The sequence below is a fragment of the Lampetra planeri genome, chromosome 44 (assembly GCF_965212315.1).
Source record: "Lampetra planeri chromosome 44, kcLamPlan1.2.h2, whole genome shotgun sequence".
NCBI lineage: Eukaryota > Metazoa > Chordata > Hyperoartia > Petromyzontiformes > Petromyzontidae > Lampetra > Lampetra planeri.
The window spans coordinates 1,393,061-1,416,428 of NC_136150.1; the positions used below are offsets into that span (position 1 = coordinate 1,393,061).

General features: G+C 47.0%; 1 protein-coding gene across 3 annotated transcripts in view; it reads right to left on the reverse strand.

Annotated features, from left to right (window-relative positions):
* Nucleotides 1–23,368, reverse strand: part of LOC144732768 (uncharacterized) — a 172,429-nt gene that overhangs the window by 138,673 nt on the left and 10,388 nt on the right. For 2 of the 3 annotated variants that reach the window (XM_078614348.1, XM_078614346.1), the window contains exons 3-5: nt 16,224–16,289; nt 13,053–13,155; nt 6,893–6,963 (exon numbers count right to left, since the gene is read on the reverse strand). In XM_078614348.1, the coding sequence (XP_078470474.1) occupies nt 6,893–6,963; nt 13,053–13,155; nt 16,224–16,289 (240 nt within the window). The remainder of the gene's footprint in view (nt 1–6,892; nt 6,964–13,052; nt 13,156–16,223; nt 16,290–23,368) is intronic. The other variant, XM_078614347.1, reaches the window with a different exon arrangement.

Consider the following 23,368-nt stretch of genomic DNA (forward strand, 5'->3'; position numbering starts at 1 on the left):
TGGCAGGTACTCGGAGAAACCCCAAACACGCCCAAGGAAACAATACCAAAATCTCTGCGCAGGAAGGTCAGAAACCTCACGCTTATGATCTCCCCATGACACCACCCCACGCCAATCCTCCAAGCCAGGAGAATGCCGGCATGCTCTACTACACCCGCTCATAATAACACAAATAATGATCTGGAATCATTATTCGCCTTTTTTTTTTTACAAAGTCTCAAGGTGCCATGGTGGCGAGATATTAACTACCCTGTGTGACCCTGACGCCTGTACATGTGGAGTTTGCATGTTCTTCCCGTGGTCGCGTGGATTTTTCTCCGGGTCCTCCGGTTTTTCCATCCACGTTTAGAAACATACGTTGAGAGTATTTGACTGCTTTAAATTTCCAAATGATAAGCCGCTTCACTGGGCTATCATCTGTGGCTCGTCACGTCTGAAAAACAGCGATGCAGCTCAGTGGGCCTTACCTGGTAAAATAAAAAAAATAGTTTACGTAGTTTATAGAAAATATAGAAGGAACCAAGTGGAAAAATAAGTGTCAGAGAGGAACAAAGATATTTATAATTGTGAAAATTACGTGTTTTTAGTCACGATGTAAATATATTAACAATGACACAGTGAATGCCCGATCGTGCCATTTATTAAAAAAAAAAAATTGCTTAATCGTGGTAGGGTTTTCATTTGCTCGGTAGTGGCTGTACACGGGATTTGTTCCTCATATATAATTAACGTGCAGCGTTATTGGACCCTAGTCGCATGAATGACGCTATATAAAATTAAAGTATTATTATCATCGAGGTTTACACAGAAGGGCACCATCGGCAGATCTTAAAGAAAAGGGGGCGGGAGGGCGGCCGTGAGATTGAACGTGCTCCCGAATGTGAAGTGGCGCGTCGCTGGACTGCCCGTCGCTTCCACGCCGCCAGGGCCGGCAACGCCACCGAGGTGGTGGTAGTGGTGGTGCTGTTGTGAACCCTGCTGGCAGAAAGTGATTCAACAGTCCCCAGCTAGAGCAGCGGAATAAACGCACCCCGCGTGCATGCTGGCTTCGCGACATCGCGGGCATCTCCGCTCGGCCACACATTTTCTGAATTAATTTCCGTCCGTACGTCACTTGCATCGCCGGTTCCAATATTCCAGTGTTTACGTCCCAACGGCTGAAGCTCCGGCGATGAAAAATCCGAGGGTAATTATTTTTTTCTTCAACGCGGCGGTAAAATTTCGAGCCTCGCCCATCTGTGTGCCATGCAACCCGCCACTTGAAAAACTTTGAATTGACCGGACAAATCTCTGTGAAAGTAAAAACACATTAGCACCCCTAACACGATACGGACGGCCGTCAGTTGATGTCAACCCGTCGAGTGTATAATAACAAGGATGAAACGCCTATACAATGCAACGCTTCGCTTGCATCTACAATTGCACTTTCGTTTTATGTGCACTCATATAAGCAATGCACTGTTAAGGTGGGATAATAAAACAACTGATATAAATACACACACACAGTACGCATGTCACATAAATTCAAAATATTGTTCATGCTCTGCTCTAAATATGGAGTAATGGCCAAAACATTAGCTTAGTACGTACGTAAGCTTAGTTACAAGGGAGTGCTATAATGAAGATGGCAGCAAATCACTTCCACGTGTGCCATATGTGGGCATGTTTACAAGGAGCCTATGAAAATATTATACGTTTATTTCAAGCCATAATAAACTATAAACTAAACTATAAACTATTTTTTTATTTACCAGGTAAGGCCCCACTGAGCTACGTAGCTCTTTTCCAGAAGCCACCTGGCCACAAATGACAGCTCAACAAAGAGGCTCATCACGTGGACATTTATAGCAGCCAAATGCTCTAAACGTGTGTTTCTAAATGTGGAGGGGAAAACCGGAAGACCCGGAGAAAAAATCCTCACGACCACGGGGAGAGAGAAATATACAGCAGCAGGCGTCAGGGTCGGGATCGAACCCACGACCTCCTGTATACCAGGCGAAGTAGTTAACATCTCCTAGCCACCGTGATGAGTATGAGAGAGAGAGACACCGCAAACTCCAAATATACAGCAGGCGTCAGGGTCGGGATCGAACCCACGACCTCCTGTATACCAGGCGAAGTAGTTAACATCTCCTAGCCACCGTGATGAGTATGAGAGAGAGAGACACCGCAAACTCCAAATATACAGCAGGCGTCAGGGTCGGGATCGAACCCACGACCTCCTGTATACCAGGCGAAGTAGTTAACATCTCCTAGCCACCGTGATGAGTATGAGAGAGAGAGACACCGCAAACTCCAAATATACAGCAGGCGTCAGGGTCGGGATCGAACCCACGACCTCCTGTATACCACGCGAAGTAGTTAACATCTCGCCACTGCAGTGCCCCCCATCATGCAGACGCATTACTTTCTATTTGCTTGACTGCTCTCCGGGATGAATGAATAATAAAGCTATGTTTGGGAGAGGGTAACTTTTAAAAGTAATCAGTTTTTGATGACCAAAAGGAACGTAATGTATAATACAATATTTGTCAACTAAGTTCAATTTACTTGATTACTTTTACCAATGCTTTCTTCGAAATGACAATCATCACGTACATTTTAATACGGAAGGAACTTTTCAATTGGGAAAAATAAATTAAGAGCACAGGAGAATTCCCCATACGAGCCGCGGTGATATGGAGGGACCGATATTGCAGATTCCATTATCTGCGGTGGGTTATCCACAATGCTACTCCTCTTATCCACGGGGTAAAACATTCTGGATAACCCCGTGGCTAATCAGATAAATTTGCCACGCCTAGACGCGCCTCTTGTGCGTGAAGAGAATAAATAAAAAAGCCGTCAATAATGAGGAGTTTTTATAGCGCATCAGGGATCGTTGAAATCCTCCGTGTTTGCACACAAGTGAAAAACGAGACACGTTTCGGTCTCTGTATCCCCCCGTGTAACGAAAGATAACAGAGACACAGTAAAACCTCGTCATTTTGGTATTTGATCACTCGTGATCGGGGATAATTCGACACGGGTGCGCTTTCGGCATATATACGGCGTATTATACTGGTAGGAACCTCCTGGTTACGCCAGCCCACAGGGGATTATTCTGTCCGTCCGTCGTGCATCCAAAAATGGGAGGGGTGGGGCTGGGTGGAGAGAGGAGGGTGGGGCTGGGTGGAGAGGGGAGGGTGGGAGAGGCTGGTGGGGAGGGTGGGGGGTGGGAGGGATGGGGCTGGGTGGGGAGGGGCTGGTCACCCCGTGGTGCCCTTAAACGTTTAACCTACTCACGCCGGCTTGTGCCCGCCTTCACAGTCGGCCATATTTGCGGAATACACCACGCCGCCGTTGACCCCGAGCCATTGACCGAGCAACCCAACGTTCCTACCAGCTCCCTCCGCAAGAATGTGTTTAATTCGCCGTGAGCCGAACTGCCGTACCGAATGGTCCAATTTCGGGACAGACACGTGGAGCGACGCCGCGCGCTACGACCAAACCAACGACTCAGTCTGGTGGTGGCGTGCGTGGTGAGCGTCCGTGTAGACCCGTCGTCGCTTTGGACTTGACTTTGCTTATACGCTCTGTGCAAGCCAACCCTCTCGGAAATGTCGTCACCACCTACATCAAGAAGTAATAGAAAGGGAGTGAAGTATAAATCCCTGAGTCTGCGAGACAAATCCAAAGTTTTGGATAGAATTGATGCAGGGCGTGTGTCAATGCGTATGGTGTGTGAAGAGTTTGACATGAAATCAAGCACCTTTTACGACATCAACAAAGGCCGGGAGAAGATTAGGAAGCGTGCCTTAACCTTGGAGGACCCGAGCAGCTTCAACAAAGTACAGAAGAGGATCAACGATGATGGTGTTACTTTTTTTGGAAAATCATTTTTGGAAAACGAATTTGGAATATGTTTTTATTAGGGCAGGGGTCACTGGGGAGTATCATTGTACATAATTGTACATAATTGGGAATACTGGATAAATCGGCATGACCAGAGCCCCATGTGTTTTATTAACAAGGTCTAAATGTACGAAGGCAAAGAGACACACACATATGACACGGAGATGCACAAATGTGTAGATGTGAGATGTAAGCGAGTCTCTCAACTGTAGGTGTCAGTGGCCAGCGACAAGTCCTGCCCAAGCTCCTTTACAGAAAAGCAAAGGGTGCGTCTGCCTGTCTCCGTGCCACTGTGTCTATTTATCTGTGACTTTTGTCTCTGTGAATGTCTTTGTTGTGTGTGTGTTGACACAGTAGGGAGCACAGGCGGTGCATCTGCCAGTCATCTTAGTCTGTCCCATTACCTCATAGCAGCAGAGCCTTTGACACTTCGCGTGGCCTCAAGCTGCACCGAGCCTGGCACAAGCGCTGCGGTGACGTCACTGGCACTTAGTGGTAAATGGCGGCTGTTGCTGTTGTTGTGTGTCTCCATGTTTGTCTCTGAAGAACCCCTCGACGCCCACGGGAAGAGAGTTTAACGACATTTCTGCGATCCACCAACCCCAACTGGGCTACAGGCGGTACGCCGAACATTTATTTGACGTCTTAAAGTCACCATGCAGACGCTACTTGTGAGACTGAAGAACGGTCTACGTTTATAGCGCAAGAAACCGCGCGACCTCGACTCGCATCCATCTTTGTACAGAGGGAAACAAGCGTACAGCAAGGATGGAAACACGAGAGATATATCTCACTAAGAGAGTAGGCTTGCTTGCAAGAACATGAGATGCACAAGATGACAGGATAGCGGAGACTAATACGGTGTGCGCAGCATTGCAATTCTACATTTGGCTAGAAGCGCACACTTTGCAAGTGTTTTGCTCGCCTCTTTTATCAACTCCCAGCTGTTTTGGCGGGCGATAGCCATTTCGATATGCATTACCCATTGCGGGACAATTATTCTTGAATCGTGGGCCTCTTTGATAATTGTTTTATTGCTTCAACGGTGCAGGAAGTGTGCCTTTAACCCTTTGACCTGAGAAATTAATTTCACTCAGTAAAAGCCACCTGCACCATGTAAAAGGTTAGTTGTTTTTCATTTCATGAACTGGCACTGAAAGGTAGAAACGATTCGTGTAATAAATGATGTTGAGACCTTGGTGAAAAGTGATGTTGGCATGCAATTGTTAATGAGGTTACAGTGAACCCCACTTTAATGAATGATCACCCTTGCCTCAATGGGCACTTCACGTGCGGGTGTGCGATGAACTTGTTTCGCACCGTGCACAGCCAACTGTGCTCATCGGAGGCAACGGCGAAGGATAACAAACTAAAGACAAAAAGCAGTTCTACAGAAGTGAGTTTGTCAATGTAGATGATTTAAAAGTGCGTAGCTCCCAGTGGCTTCCGAATATCGGAAGAGCATTCCAGACGGGCGCAGAAGCGCGTCTGAAAGAGCCGCGATGCGGTCACCATCTTTGTAAGATGGCTGAGCCAAAAGCCGCTGCGAGGATGACCCGAGTTTGCGTGATGGTTGATGCTCCTTTATGCTGAGTCAATCTCAGGCAATCCCTCAACAAGTACTCATTTCATCCTCCGTCTAGTCAGTGGGGACCTGTGACCAATCGCTCACTCCCAGATTGTGCACAGAAATCCGGCAATTTTATATCTGACGTGTTTGTGCTTTCCTCCCAATTCAGGAAATGTGGCCCATCTTCTTCTCCTGCCATATGGCTCATGTAGATGCAGCGCAACAACTTCAATTTCACATTCAGGTGGCCAAGCCAAATAGCCGCGTCACAAACAGCGGAGTGTATCGCTGTGACGTCCCCTTCGTATTTGTGGATCGGGGCATTGTGTACGTTGTACAGTCTGTTCTGGATGACCACAGTTGCACGCTGGAGAGTTTACATATTCCATTTGTGCATCATCAGGTATCTGCGCATCTGCCATGGTTTGTGCAGTGGATGCGGTTTAGGGTGGACCATGAGCTTCGTGGAAGATCAAACCCAGAGGGATCTTCTGTGTTGGGCCTTTGACATGGTGTTTGTTTGCGAGTTTTTAACTACAAATTTCATGCGGCCCATGAAATTAGCACACAATACCCTAGATTGATATAGATTTCTTACTCGTCCCTTACACAGGAAAGTACACGTTTAAGTAACTATATAGCCCACTTCACTATACAGCTTATTTTCAAGAGCAACCAGGCCACAAATGCTCAACAAAGTGGATTATCGTGTGAAAATTGACGTCAACCAAATACTCGAAATGCACGTTGATTCTAAATGTGGAGGTAAAAACCGGAGGACCTGGAGAAGAATCCACGCGAGCACGGGGAGAACATGCAAACACTAACAATACAGGCATCAGGGTTGGGATCGAACTCATGACCTCCTGTATACCAGGTGAGGTAGTTAACATCCCACCTCCGTGGCACTCCATCTGGCAGTGGATTTACCATAGCTGATGATGATGATGATGACAATGATAAATCCGAATTTTATTGTATATTACTTTTAAAAATGATTCTGTTTATATCACGTTTGGGCTCACAATGCTGGCAGTTCGATAATGTGCAGCAATGCTGGTCACATCCAGGATCCCCTTCTGCACCTGGTCTCATAGTCAAAAAATTCAGCACACGCCCGGGTCAACAGGAGTGCCCTTTTGGGTTTACTCTAGTTTGGTTGTGACTTTCAAAGTGCATGAATAAACACTTAAGGAAAAAAATAACTGACATTCAAGCTGTGCCACTTACAGCATCTAGACAACCCAAGGGAAGGCACAGTAATGCCCTTCCAAAGACTCTCGTGCGTTTCTGCCGGACTACGTGCAGACTCCAGCGCATTCTCGCTCTACGGTGGATGTGAATGCGGTAATGGGTGCCGTCGGGAATCTTTCAAGACGAAAATCAAATGAAAAAAAAATTAAAATACGTGAGTGTGCGTGTGCTCACGTCTGGCCTTTATGATCTTCACACGGACATCTTTGATGTGACTTCTTGCGACATTCAGCGGAGCTGGCATCCTGAGAAGAGGCAGACAGAAGTGTGTGTGTGATGTGTTCCCGTGCACGCAAAGACCCCTCCACCTCCGTATAGCCACGCTCTGTAACAGCGCTCATATACAGTATGCAGCATGCAGGACACGCATGCACAAACACAACATACATCGCTCTTTTACTCAAACGCACAAAGATAAAAATCCCCTCCGCCCCCCCCATATAACGTTAACAGACTGTAGGGGCAAGTGCTGTTAGTGAGCCACCTATGAAGGCCGGCACTGCACACGACGGGGTGGGTGGCCAGCACCACGCCAGGCCGCCTTTGTCTCCCAAGAGGCGATGTTTTACACACCGCACCGGGTACTCATTTGATGCCGAGTCGACCTAGGGGCTCAGAGAGAATCGTCACCGGTCTTGCGGAGGGCAAGGCGCGGTTGCCGAGCGACTGCCGAGATTTTGAATAAACCCCGAGGCGGCCCCGGGCATCTTTAAGCGCTGCTGCCCGTATCGCTCGCCCGCTCGTTCCCTTCCCACGCATCGCAACCCAATCCTCGCTTCTTGGGCTGAACGTCAAGAGTCAGGATCTTTGTTTGAGACTGCAGGAGGAGAAATCCGATGAGCCACCAAGCTCTTCATAACAGGTGTCCCAGTATGGGGGCGCGGGTGGTCAGCGAGTTATAACGGCAAGCGATACACACAAATAACGACGACGGGAGTGCAAATGTGAATACGTAGTAAATGCATTGTACCTAAGGGAAGACTCCTCCAGTGTCACAATGCAGATTACCAACAGCGTACGTGGCCGGGAATCTCCGGTGACGAGATTGCAACACGTTAAGACCAACTCCATCAACAACCGCTCACAAAAGGGCAATAACGTTAACGCGACCGCAAATGTAGCATTTAGACGCCTGCTGAGGCGGTTGTGCACAGTATTTTTTTCTCCATCCCAATTACAGCGCTGGCTCTCTTTTGCCTCGAGTTAAAATGACATCACCGCTACATTAGTTGCCAATGGCAATCAAGTAACGATGACATCACCACTTTATTTAGTTGCCAATGGCAACCGAGTTACTATGACATCACCGCAACATCCCAGGGAGGATGAACGCTCAGCAGGACCGGATGATTACGTGGCCTCCAAAACTCGCTGAAGGGCTTCATGTGAAAGTGAATATGTTACGTGGACGGAGATTCAGAGCGTGGTGGAGCATCGCAAAGAAATTATTGGGAGGAATTTCTGTATCTGAGGTTCGCAGATGAGGTGACTAACTTGGAAGCTCATTCAGGATACCAATCGGAAGAGTTAATGGCGAATGTTTTTTTCATGCGAGGTTGGCAATAAGCAGCGCCGATATGAAAGACAAGATACCAGACTTAACGCCGTAGAAATGCAAAGGTTATTGTCCGAGATGTGAGTTTGCAAGTTTCAAATTCTCTCTACGCTGCGTAAGTAAAGAAAAAAAGAGATGAGAGAGAAATTTTAAAATGAAAACATGGACAATTTATTGCTTATTTCAGAATAAGAGAAAACTTATTATTATACCTGTTTGGAAAAGGAGGTAAATTTGTTTTGGAAAAAACGTGTAGATTTTCGCAGTCAATATTATAATTAAAAATAGCCTTTTTGCGTTAGACCACGTTATGAGCCAAACAAAATTTAATTGTCAAGTGTCATGACGTGCGGATTAGAAACGTGGACACTGACCAAAAATTTTTTTAAGTGTGCTACGAAGCACGCTGGGAAATATACACAGGAGGAAGAACAGGCGGAGCAGAAGACAAGACAGAAATTCGGGGCATCGCATCGACTCAACAGAAAGTTTGCTCGGCAAGGGACACAGGTCACTGGGTGTGGGTGAGAATGGGCCGAGGGAGGAGACCCCTCCCTGAGCCAAACGGCACGACCGGCACGGTGGCCATGACGGTACACGGGCAACGAATAGATGAGCCCAGCTGCAGGAGCGAGATGGGATGATGCGCCGCAGGACCGTGAGGGATGGCGATGATGCGGGTGGGAGGAAGAGGTCTTTGTCCAGCAGTGGATAGCACATATCTGATGTTGGTTAATTATGATGATGAGGGCGCCGCGGTGGCTAGGATATGTTAACTACCTCGCCTGGTGTACAGGAGGTCGTGGGTTCGATCCCGACCCTTTAGCCCCACGGTCGTGACGGGTTTCTTTCCCACTCCGCTTGCTCCGTGCCCCCGGTACGGTTCCCGTGCGCTGTGATGTGCACCGATGCACGGCTTTATTGAGGGCGTTATTGGCACGTAAAATAAAGATCGATTGATTGACCCTGACGCCAGCTGTATATTTGGGGTGCGCATGTTCTCCCAGTGGTCGCGTGGATTTTTCTCCAGGGTCCTCCGGGTTTTTTTCTCTCTCCACATTTAGCATCGACGTCACGCGTTCAAGAGTATTTGGCTGCTGGAAATTCCCACGTGGTGATGAGCCGCGTCGTGCGTTGAGCTGTCATTTGTGGTGGCCGGGGCGCTTCTGAAAAAGAGCTCTGTGGCTCGGTGGACCTTACCTCGTAAAATAACAAATAGTTTAATCATTTAAATGAGGATATGTGTCATTTCAAGTGAATGGGTTTTTATGAAAGCACCTCCAGCCCCCACTCCACCACACACCCGGGAGTTAACCCCACAATGTAGCACGTCGCAGACGTGAAACAAACGTATAAAACAGATATTATTTAAACCCCAAAGAAATGCAACGTGAATGCAAACGAATAACCTCGCGTGAAAAAAGAACGTGCACGGCACACGCGGCGAAAATAAAAAAAAACTCGCAAAGGTATTTAAAGCCCGACGCTCAAGAAATTATTTAAAACTTAAGTAACATTGGGGGGGGATGCAGAGCGCCACATGGCTGACTTTGTACGGCTCTTCCCAGGCGCCTCCTCGCTCCTAATAAAACCCTGCAGTGCATCCAGATGTGCAGCTCAAACGTCAGCTTTCCTCCCCGACAAGCATTAGCCTAATTAGCTTTGAGGCTGTCTTGCACGGACTTCTGTTTTGAAACGCACACACATAAGCGCGCACGTAGCCGCACACCACGAGCGCGCGATGACGCGTGCAAAGAATGCGCACGCATAATACATCCATACACACCCAACGCACGTATTTGTCAAAGTAGGGTAAAGGCTAACATCCCCCGTATAGCCTTGAACAGACTGTTGGGTTAAGTGCTGTTAAGCGAGCAGCACGTACGAAGGCGGTTGCCCGAAAAAACGCACATTGCTCCAGGTACTAATTTGAGGCTGAGTGGACCCAAAGTTCCTACCAGCTCCCTCCGCAGGAATGTGTTTAAATCCCCCCGCTCTTCACACAAGTTGGGCTCACAACGGACGTCATCACATCTACCCCTCCATGTAAGGGACAAAACAGGAGGATTTCTCCACAAATCTGGCGGTCGCCTGATGATGCTGGTTGTAATTGTAATGACAATAGAGCCTGCATGCCGTGTGAGGGGACTAGTGGCCACGGGAGGTAATGACAGGGGAGTCAGCCTGCAGTGCAAATGGACTAGTGGCCACGGGAGGTAATGACAGGGGAGTCAGCTTACAGTACGAATGTACTAGTGGCCACGGGAGGTAATGGCAGGGGTATCAGTTTTGAGTGCGAAGGGACTGGTGGCCACGGGAGGTAATGACAGGGGTATCAGTTGTGAGTGCGAAGGGACTGGTGGCTCCGGGGAATGATCGAAGGGAGCGTGGTCAGGTGACAAAAGTGGACGTTCGAGTCTGCCGGTAGAGCGAGCGTCGTGTTGATTTATAAGGGGGAGATGCGCGGGAGGCTGTTGCAGTGGGATCTCCGCCTGATGTCAAGTGAACGTGTCTTCAATGAAGTGCCATCTCAAGAGAAGTGTGTCAAGTCGTCATTACATAAATTGCTGGCAAAAGGTCGTACTCAGATTGTTAATGTTGTGGATTTGCTCTCCAACACACCGGTGTGCTGTACTAGTGACGAATTGGCCACGTTCTGTTTACGTGACAAACCTTACTAGTTGGCTGTGTCGGGTGGTGGCGGGTTTAACGACACATTTATAGCTACGCGGTCTAACCCAAAAAACCTCTATTATGGATAAATAATATGGCATCACATCTGTCTCATCCTACAAAACAAAGTCATGCCGATGGCCGATGGCATGAACTCTTTAATTCAGGATTTTAATTCGACAATGTACAACTCAAATTACAAGCTCATTTACCACTAATTCTAGATATGAAGTTTTCGTGACTGCAAGGATCCATACTCTTTGGTTTTTTGGTAAAGTCACGTAGGTAAATTCATTTACCACTGTTCAAACGAAAACTCAATATCCTTAGAATGCCACCGAGAATAAACACAAGACAAAATGTGTTAGCCCTATGAGCCCCAACTCCGCTTGAACTCACAACCATAGGCATCATCGCTGCAGGGTGATTAAGAATTATTATCAATTTGTAGGAAGTCAACAGTGGCTGTCCAATAGTGAAACTCACCCCCACCATAGGGATGAGGAATTGCCAGCACTGACTGTAAACAATAAGATTGAGCACCAACCCTGATGCTTTTTTGAGCAGTAAATCACTTTGGCTTTGAATGAGTTGAAATGTTGAATTTAAATCCTGGGCTTCTACCAAAGTTAAAATGAGGTTCCTGTGTGTTAATGAGTTGCACAGCACAAGTCTACCTTAAGAACAGATTGGGTTTGAAAGTCATTTGTTGAAGCTGAGTTTTGAGAACTTCGGTTACCCAATATAGCAACTTAATCACGTACACAAATTAAGATTATTTCATGTAAGAGAGATTACTCAAGCACAGCGGGCCAATTATCTTACTTCTGCACTGTTTCACAACAAGGTTAGCGTTGTCTATAGTTGCTAAAAGGCTAAGATGATTTTGCTTTGCTACTGGAAGCCAACAGCATAGATGTGCTCTAACTGGAGAAGGCTGTAAATATTAACAATCGCAAAAGATAAATAAAATATGAAGTTTTTAATTGACGGGCGACATCTTGGCAAGTGTGATGTCTCCCTAGGGCTCAACGTCTCTCCGCGCACAAACGCAACGTGTGAGGGATGTTGATGTCCTTAAAATTCCACAAAATGGTGAAATTAATGGACACGGAACCTTGCCCACCGGCACATTCATTCACATTTTGTTTTTCTTTTTTCAATCGTACAGAAACATTTTTTGTCAAGTTCAAAAAGCACTTTTAGATAGTCACACGAGCTGCTCAAGAGTCACCAGGCGGACTGGTGTGTCTCAACCACATTGTGTTCACGCACCCACCCACTCGCTCACCCACACTCACTCACTCACACACCGCACTGCAGGTCATAACCACCCACTCACTCACCCACTCACTTACTCACCCAAGCACTCACTCACTCACCCACTAACTCACTTACCACCCTGCAGGTCACAAACACACACTCACTCACCCACTCACTCACCCCACTCACTCACCACACTGCAGGTCACAACCACTCACTCAATTACCCACTCACTTACTCACCCACGCACTCACTAACTCACCCACTCACTCACACACCACACTGCAGGTCACAAACACCCACTTACTCACCCACTCACTCACCCCACTCACTCACCCCACTCACTCACCACACTGCAGGTCACAACCACTCACTTACTCACTCACCCACTCACCCACTCACTCACACACCACACTGCAGGTCACAAACACCCACTCACTCACCCACTCACTCACACACCACACTGCAGGTCACATAACTTCTCTCGCTCTGCTACATTCCTTGCAATACTCCGCTTTGAAATTCCCTCCCAAATTCCCTATTCCCCCCCCCTGCCCACCAAAGCTCTCATTATAACATCCTTGCTCCATTCAACAAATGTGTTGCACTCTCAAACAACGACTTATTCCTGGCCCCTTGATGTGTTTGGATCTTTGGCCCTGTTGCCGAGCCTGAATCCCACCTGAGCCTGTGCTCACGGCAACACTGTTCATATTTTAAACAACAACAAAAAAGATTGCCAGCTTGGGAAGCCCCTGGTGTGTAGAGGAGGCGAAGAAGTCGACTCGCGAACAGACCTCTGGGACTCTCAACTCGCTTGTGGTGGGTGCCCAGCCATCGTACCTCGCCCGTGGTGAGGTAGGGGGGGCGTCGTTGAGCTGCCCCTTGCTCCTCCACCGCGTGGCTGCAGGGTCCTCTCTACGCTCGCTTCCGTCCTCTTCCAGACCTGAAGGGACGGAGTCAAATCAACGAAACTGTCTAAATGAGCTAAACTAATGTAAATTCTGTTTTACCAGGCGAATGGCGCCTCCGATTAGCGGGTTGGCTACGTAGGGTGCGCAAGAAGTTCATCATACGTTAATGGGGCGCCACGGTGGCGAACTGTTAACTACATCGCCTGGAATACAGGAGGTCACGGATTCGATCCCGACCACAACACCTGTAAATTTGAAGTTTGCATGTTATCTCCATGGCCATGTGGATTTTTTTCCAGGTCCTCTGCTTTTTCCATTCACATTTAAAAACATGCGTTTAAGATTATTTGGCTGCCATAAATGTCCACATGATAAGCCACGTTGTGGCCAGGTCGCTGTTGAAAGAGAACTATATAACTCAATGAGCCTTACCTGGAAAAATAAACATAGTTTATAGTAAAGTCACGTAGAAGGGAAGTAATAAAATAATAAAAATAAAACATAATAAAATAATTCTCATGACGTTTTGAAACGTCGTGAGAATTATTTTATTATGTTTTTTTTTATTACTTCCCTTCTACGTGACTTTACCGAAAGAACCAAGAAGATGAATCCCTGCAGTCACGAAAGCTTTAAATCGAAATATAGTTTATAGTTTCATAGTTTTTACAAACTGAGATGTATAGCTCTGTTTCAGAAGCACCACAAATGGTAGCCTAACGAAGTGGCTTATCCAGCGTAAATGTACAGCAGCCGAATATTCTTATATAAACATTGATTCTAAATGTGGCATGAAAAACTGGAGGACTCGAAGAAAAATCCACACGATCACGGGGAGAGAAACATGCAAATTCCAAATATACTTGGCGTCAGGGTTGAGATCGAACCAAGGACCTCCTGGATACTAATACATAACTTAAAATCTGTTGTATTTTTTTAAACTGTTAAATGGTTGGGCCATGATGGGTTCAGATAATCGTCACTGGTGTTGGCCATGAACGGGAATCGAACCCGTGTCCCTGGGTTCGTAGCGCAGCACGCTAACCGCCACGTCACCGCTCCCCCACCTACTGACAGGGGCCTTGCTGAGTCTCAATCCCTCTTATGGGAAGGCAGGTCCTGTTTGAAATGTCTGGTCAACATCTTTTGTTCGTTTGGGAGTTTCAATAAAAAAAACACCCCCATGGACGCAAACAAAAAATAAGACAAGCAATCAGGTTGGCAACCTACTTCCTGAACTGCGTCCTGTAAGCACTTGGCTGCACGTGCAGATGCGTCTTGCCACGTGATCTCAACGCCATCCGCAAATCCGACCTTCGATGTGTTGGGCTACAAGTGTGAACCGCCATATCCAGCGGTACACACGGGTGGCTACATGGGTGGAAGGTGAGATCGATCACTCGTGAGGATACATGTATTCATGGCGGATATAATGAACCCAAGCCAGTCTTCAAACATCGCAGGTGCTGCCTAAATATGCAGCAATGGCAGCGGTGCGGCACAGCTGCTTTTGAGAATTCAGCCTCCCGACCGAAACAGCTACGGCTCTGAGCCAACCCTCACTTAAAATAACCATCTACCGCGTTTAGTCTTTTGAGATTCTATTTTCGGTGGCCAGCGTTTGATGGGGCTGAACGTGCAAAGATGACATTTGGAACAAGAACTACAAAAGGGAAAATTTCAGACGGTTAAAAAAAATATATGAAAGTTCTGCATCTAAATATATTTTAGCACAAATGCTGAGCACAGATCCCAAAGGCCCGGAATGTCAAGTGGACAGATAGGAATTATGCGTGCAATGTGTTTGTGAAATTGGCAATATGGGTGGAAGGTGAACTCCTCCTGCCGCCTCCGATTAGCACGGTTGGCTACGTACGGTGCGAAAGATGTTCAACATTTATACAAATTGCGTGCATTTTTGAAGATTCATGAGGGCAGCTTTGAGTGTCCCGTACGCGTTTCTGTATTTCTTTTCACACCAAGTAAGAACTCAAAAATGACTTCTACGTTTGCAAGGTCGTATTTATGTGCCCAATTGTGTGCTCGCTTACAGACGTGAGCGAGTTACTTTTATGCGATTCATTATGTTTTTCGGGTGAGGCCGTGTAAATTATTGAAACCGAATTGTGTTGTTAACACCTTCCACCACCCGTTTGTCACCAGTAATGAGCTTTTAATGTTCCAACAAACATTACCGTAAATTTAAGGACAAATCTCACAACCAAATATTTGACATACGCAAAGCCTGTACCCGTGACAATTATGTTGTATTGCTCGTGTTGGGTGGTGGAAGATAAGTCCATTACGTGGCATCACTCAAAAATATATTAGCAATCGTAACGTTGGCTGCAAAAACCTACTTGTGAAAGTATGTATGTTGAACTTCTTTCGCACCGTACGTTACCAATTGTGCGAATCAGAGGTACGGGAGAAGGCACACAAACTAAACACAAAAAGCCGTTCTAAAGGAATGAGTTTGTCAATATAGATGATGAATTAAAAGTGCATAGCTCCAGTGGCTTCCTAATATCAGAAGAGCATTCCAGACGGCCGCAGAAGCGCATCCGAAAGCACCGGGCGATGCGGTGACCAGCGGCTTTGTTCGATGGCAGCAGCCAAAAGCCGCTGCCGCTGCAAGAATGAAGTACTCTCACGTGCGATTGTGCAAGTGTGCGCGTGCACGGAGTTGGGTGCGCGCACGTTGTGCACGTGTGTGTGTGTTGTGCACGTGTGTGTGTTGTGCACGTGTGGGGAGCGGTAGTGTAGCGGTTAACGCTACGCTGCGCTACAAACCTGGCGACCCAGGTTCGATTCCCGCTCACGGCCAACACCAGTGACGATTATCTCAACCGGTCCTGGGCCTCCCCTAGGTCAATTCGGCCTCGAATGAGTACCTGGTGCGGTGTGTAGTAAACATTGCCACTAGGGAGACAAAGGCGGCCGGGCGCGGTGTTGGCCACCCACCCCCTCGTGTGCCGTGCCGGTCTTTATAGGTGCTCGCTAACAGCACTTGCCCCTACAGTCTGTCAAGGCTATACGGGGGATCTTTGTCTTTGTTTTGTTGTGCACGTGTGCCGCGCGTGCGTGCGTGCGTAAGCACCCGTTGATCTCCGGCTCGCGTGCTTTGGGGCTGTCCGTCTCTGCGTCTTCATATCGGGCTCTTGATCTACATCACAGACGTCAAAAGAGTCGGAACATATTAACGGACTTGCTCGTCATTGTCAAGTACAATCGCCTTCATCATCCGCTTCTGCAACGTCACCACAAATATTGGTCGTAAAATTCACATCACCCTGACAAGTGAAAATTTTAATGTTTTATTAAAACATATATATTTATATAAAACCAACATTATTAACAGAATGCTGCAAGCTCTATATTTTGCCTTTGTTTCAACAGTAAAGTTCTCGTTTATTTTATATTTGTTTTATACTGTCAATGTCACGAGTATATGAGTAATGTTCATGCCGAGTTACGTGCTCCATTTGCGATTGGCAGGACGTGGGTTGAATTAATCGTCAAGAGGTCGTCTTTATGAAGTCCCACTTCTGGGGATGATTAAATAAAGTAACGAGGACACTGCAGGAAATTCGATAGCGCTTGTTCCTAACGGAGAAAACGGTGCTCGCTAAATGTGTGGGGAAATTTTCACCGCTCGCTCAGGACCTGAACGCCGCTCATTTGATTACAGATCACCGACATTTCCACCACCATCATCATTATCAGTCATTTCACAATGAGGTCCCAAAGCACTCCAACTCAATGTGGTGTGAAGACACGCTTACTACTGCCTCAGGACCACAAGTGGAAATGAGCAGCACGTAAAATAGGTTTTATTTTTACCCAAAACCTGGTTCGTCATAGGCATCTGTTGGCATGTTACAAAGTCTTAAACAGAGTCTAGTGCCACGGCAATCCATAAACCTATTGGTTTTAACAGGCAATTGCCATGAGGGCATCTTTACTGCACACTACTAAGGCCCCAGTACTGTATCCACGACCACCAAGACTGCCAACCCTCAAGTGGCTCTATCTATGAAAACCCAAGCGAAAACAATTCTCCGTCACATAAGTCCTCAAAATTCATTATTTCAAGTTTAGATAAAGAGGTTGGCAGAGAGACACTCTGATGGCTGACGGATAAAAATTCAGATTTTCTCACGTCGCTTTGGGCACCGTACGGAAGGGACTGCCCGAGTGAAGCAGCCGAGAGCTGGAAATGTGTTGAGGTTCAGAACAAACTCGAAAGGATATCACGCTATCGACCACCGGGGAACAGACTTCAGCTGCCTCTGTTCACAATTCAGGAGCGGCTCAGAAGCACGCTGGGTGTGAGATTGAGTTCCCACGCTCCGTGAGACGTGAGGCTTCAAGGGCTGATTATGCGAAGGAAAATGCCATGCCTGTATAAAAATCTGCCCGACAAGGCGTGATAAAATGGTGAACTGTGTTTGCTTAATGTTCTTCTGTTTCACAATTTTGACACCCACTGAGCACAATCCTTTCGGGAATTCAACTGACCTACCCCTTCTGTTGTCAACTCAAACATGCCCACATCCTAATTAGAGCCATTCCACCCATTTTTTAAACGTGTCCGATTGTTCATATTTGTCTCTGTAGTGCAGGTTAATTACTTGATGAATTTCACTCAAGTGTGAGCAGGCATCTTCCCCTTCACAGGGCCAATGCTGAGGATGAGCAACAGCTATAATTTCTGCGGCGAGGTGAGCGAGCCAGATGATTGCGTCAGCAGTAGGGGAGTGGTCCATCGCTGTCGTGACGACGCCTCCTCCTTCGTATTTGTGATTTGAGAATTGATTTGCTAGATGTTCCACGGTCTGTTCTGGGTGACCAGTCACACACTGGAGAGTTTATAATACTGTATTTCATTTGTGCATTAAGAATCCACATTTTATAACAAATAATAATTCCACACTTAGACACACACACGTCTCTATTATTTTGGTGGTATAAACGTCCACGTGAAAAGCCACTTCGTTGAGCTATCATTTGTGGCCAGGTCGCTTCTGAAAAAGAGCTATATAGCTCAGCAGACCTGGTAAAATCAAAATTAGTTAAGTTTCATAGTTATTTTTTTGTGCAAATACACTGACACATTAGAGGCTGCTTCACTTCTAATCGCACAATACCTCTACCATCTAGCACCAAAAACAGGTGGGGGGGGGGGGGATATTCCACATGCGTACCTGATCTAAAAATAAAAACAGTCTAATGATTAATTTTATAAAGCGTCGCTCATGCAAATTGCACCTCGCAATTGCTGAGCGGGAACCACAGACCAAGCTGGAGGCCTGCCAGTCCGTGAGAGCCGGAGCCAACAATGGCCCAGAAATTATCTACATATTAAGATGGTTTCAGCCAATTAGTGGCGAGTGTTTATTATGCATGTGGGAGGGAGCCAAAGGACCCGTAGAAAAAGCACACAAGTGAGGGGGCAACGCTCGATCCCATACAGAAGGGACAAGACGGTATCGGCCCACACTTTTCCGTGCTGCGTTCTGCCGGCGAGCCAGGTTATCGCGCCTCTATGCCCGCGGGAGGGAAGTTTCAGGACGTGTTTGCGGTGATCCACCAAAAACCCTCGCGCCGGGTTGCAGGCCGCGTGCGTGGCCACCACCGCCCGGCAAGGCCCCTGCAAGAATGGAGGACGCTCTCGCGCATGGCCCTTAACCGCCTCGTGGCCTTGTCGGATCTGAGCTGGCACCGGCCTAACGTTGCAGGAGGCCTCCTTCTACAACGCGGTGAAACGTGGACTCTCTTGGTTGTGCGTCGAGGGGGTCTTCCGACATCCACGTGATTCTGGTGATGATTCTAGTCTCTTCTTGCGCATTATGACGGCAATAAGCTCATGAAGCGAAAAGCCAAAGTACTGATGCAGTCGCCGATGTAGCAGTTGTGCTCTTTTCGTTCTGCAAATTGTTACCGACTTTGTGCTGAAATTTTAAAGGGTGAGCAAGACGTCTCTCTTTGCCTAATTGAAACCTACTCCTGTGGCTTGTATGTATGTTGCAAACCACGCATTACCACACCGATAGGGGATGAGTCACTCGTCTGCACAGCTGACAGCGTGTTCTTGTGCTAAGCAAGTCCCATTTATAAAAGATCAAAAGCAGCCTTGGACCCTGCTTCCTGTACAGGGCTTTGTGAAGGATCAATACAAATGCAGCTCATCACTGTACTTTGATCTGTGCCTTCATAGCCAATAGCGCAAACGAGATGTAATAAGTGAGAAACTTTATAAATTCTTTAAACAATTAGCGAGTTCTGCTGTATGGATATCAGCAACGTTGCAACTTGTCAATGACATGAGGCTGGGAAGGCGACTTTTGTAAATTGTAAATTTTTCTCCAACGGTGTGAATAATATTGGACCGGACTTTTGTGTTTACTGGCCAAATGAGCTTTCTTCACGAAAGACGAACGCCGCCATGAGGAGACTGCAAGCGTGACCGAATTAGCGAGATGAAAGGAACCAGTAATTGAGCAAATGGGATTGGAGCAGCGATGCTTGTGAAGAAATATTTTGAGCCGAGGACAACGCGAGGCTGAAATCTTTTTGTCAGATATAAGGGATGATACTAATAATTTACAGCACTTTATCCTAAAACTGCTGGATGAATGCCTCCTCAACCCGACTGACAAGGCCACACGGCATTGACTTTTCAACAAAAACGATGCCGTCAGCATTTTCTCAAAGGCTGTCAATAAATACACAAACGGCTCAATTAATAGGCGGAATGCCAACCAACCTCCCACTCCGTGAGTGAATATGGCAAAAGCTGTTGTTGCCTGCGGTTCCAGTTGACACGAGGAATCACGTGAAAATTTTATTTCCAAATACAGTGGGAAATGATCTTACCAAACTTGATTTGGCAGGAGGCACGGGTCGGCATAAAGCGTGGCTCCTATCATCGTCATTATAATTATCATCGTCATTTATCCACACCTCGAGTGGAAAAGCACAATGCAAAAAAAATAATGAATCATCGTCATCAACACCACCACCATCGTCATCATCGTCGCCGCCACCATCGTCGTTAACACCACCATCAACACCACCACCATCGTCATCAGCGTCATCAACACCACCACCAGTCATCATCGTTGCCGCCACCATCGTCATCAACACCACCATCAACACCACCACCTTCGTCATCATTGTCATCAACACCGTCATTAACACCTCCACCATCGACATCAACACCATCGCCACCATCATCGTCACCACCATCATCATTGCCGTTATGCAGCGTGCGACTCCCCTTTAATTCGGAAAAAAATTGCGGGTGATTAGAAGCCACTGTGCAGTCACTTATGGGGAATAATTGGAACAGGGACATTGATAACAGGAGTGTTCGCGGATCCTACAGCCCCCGCAGATAATAGGGGTCTCGGGTAATAGGGTAACGCATAGAAAGGAGTTCACCTATCATATTACAGGCTGTAACAAAGCAATCATAATGGACTGCAGTTCGTGACCACCTAGTTTTATTTTGGGTGAGCTGGACTGTGCACGAAAAATACGACGGAGAATCTCGCTGCAGCATATCCACCAACGTGTGAAGAACAAACACATTTATCTTCTCGCGAGCGTGCGAGAGAAACACCGCTTTTATTTAGCTCTTGACCCGGGTCATATTGCTGTCATTCAAACTTGGTGCTTGTTCACAATTCACACCTCCCACGGGGTGCCTTTCGCAGTTTTGCGGAGATCCACGTGAAAGGGGCTACGCGTGTAACGTCCTTGTCAGCTTCTTTGCTAAGGGTCACGGAAAGCCGAAGGCTTCGCATGGGCGAATGAATGGATGTCGTATTCCAAACACACGATCCATAATATCTGGTCGTAGCTTCATTTGCAAGGGACTTACTTTTTTTTAATCCATCCTCGAGAGTAGTTTTCCCAAATGAAGGGATGGCAAAAGAGAGGCAAGCCCATGTCTCAGTGCTGAGCCAGCACAGCTTAGATCCTCGGTCTGAATCTGGGGCAGCTGCCCGTCATTAAAATGGGTTCTCAACTCTAGAAGTTTGATGGTCTCCTGGCTGGCCATCAATTATAGCAACAGCAATCTTTATTTCGTCACTTAATTCGATGAAGTCACATCGCTGGTAGGAACACAATTCGCCCTGGTTCAGCATGGCCCAGGCCTATAAACATTTTATTTGCAACTGACCATGAAAGTTATGCATATTCTGTCTCTGTGCATCTGTCTGCATCTCCGCATGTCTCTCTGTATCTGCCTGCTCTGTATCTGATAGACACTAGGAGGTACCGAGACACACAGAAATACGAAGATACAGAGACATAGCCATAGGAGACACACACACATAAGACACCGAGACCACGTCCAGATCAAGGAACACAGCAATGTGTACACAGGCTATCAGGCGATGTAAAGAGGGCGTGGTTATGTAAAAGTAGGCGGGGATGGCGGAGAGAGGCGCTGCAATCGGCTCACACCACGTCCTGTTTGAGCCTCCCAGAGATTTGGTGGCCACACAAACCTAAAGGCTCCACCGAATGGATGGGGAAAACGGCATTCACCACTTTGGGTTTCTTTGTGGCACTGTGCCCCATTAATTGTCTCTGCTATGTATCAACCCAACGTGTCTCTATGGTCAAAGGAGTGCAGGTCAGGGAGGGGCCTTCTCATGTCTGTGAATGCCCCCGAGCCTAAGCTGGGAAATGTTGCATTCTTCTAACATTATAAACATGGGTTCAAAATAGCTTTTGGCTCGCTCTACACACTCACGGCATCGGTGCCAACTGAGATTTAATGCAAATGTTGACAAACTCCCAAAGGTAAAATCAAGACAACGTTAAAATAACACAATCGTAACAGCGGGGGGGGGGGGAGGAAGAGTTTGGCAGATGTTAAACTGTCCATTCCAGAATTCCGGGCTTTTTCATACTCTGGATGAAGATGCTCTCATGTTCCCTCGTATAACCTGTGAAATGACAGCCTCCGCTGCTATATCTACCAATGGTAGGGTTTTATTATAGAAACAAAGGGAGGATAATACACAGAATATAAACCAATCACGTTAAAGGGATTGTGATAATAACCCTACCAGCAAGAGCCACTGTAGGCGAGCAACACTATTACACACATTTATATATCGGAAGAAAAAAAAGCACGCCAACTAATTGATTACTTGCATGGAACCAGAAAAGAAAATTTGCCTTCATTAATCGCAAAAAATGAAATCAATCATCACCGCCATGCATTTTTTATTATTGTCGGATTCTTCATTAGTCATCAATCGGCATGATCTATCACTGCAATTGGACGCGTGCCATGTGAGTATCACGGTGTTGGCTGGACGGCCTGTGAAGAGCTAAAACGCTTGCCTCTAGGGTCTCAGTAATGGCTGTTGCTGCTGTTGCTGCTGCTGCTCCATCTGTGGTCATTTGCAGCCTTCGTCTTTGGTGCCCTTTCGACGGTTATGAAATGAAGAGCTTCACGCAGTCATCGTCGTCCCTCGGGATCTGAGGATGACATCCATCCGGTCTAGTGGTGGTTCTTGAGGTGGCTGAGGAGTCCAATTTTGGATCCGCAGATCTTTGGACATTGGGGGCACCACGTGGTCCCAGATGGAAGTGGAATCCGCAGTGCCGGGCCGGCTTCCTTCTCCTTACTTTTCTTTTGTGGCTGCGATCCGCTTCGGCATCGGCACACCAGGCCTCGAAGTGGGTAGCGAGATGTCCTCTCCCTCGCCTGCTATGCCAGAGGATCATGGGTTCGATCCCGACCCTGACGACGCCTGTATATTTGGAGTCCACGTGTTCGACCCGTGGTGATCGTATGGATTTTTCCGGGTCCTCGGTTTTTTTTTTTCCCTCCACGTTTTACAAACGTGCGTTGAACTTATTTGGCTTTGACTATAAATTCCCATGGGTGATGATATCAACCACTTCGATGAGCTATATCGTGTGTGGTCAGGTCGCCTCTGAAAGAGAGCTAGTCAGCAGCTCAGTGGGATTTACTTGGTAAAGAAAAGAGTGGAAAGTATTATTGTCAAAGGAAACTCGAGTGACGATGTGGAATAGTGTATTGCATTATGAGTGCATCTTCCTTGGAGACAATGACCAGCTGACTTACTTTTAAATGTATATGAATCCACGTTATGTTGTAACCTACACACGTACTGCGCAGGGGTACCGTGTGCCCAATAGTTAAATACAATGAACACGAAGACAGTGGCCAAAGCAGTATGCTATTGCAAG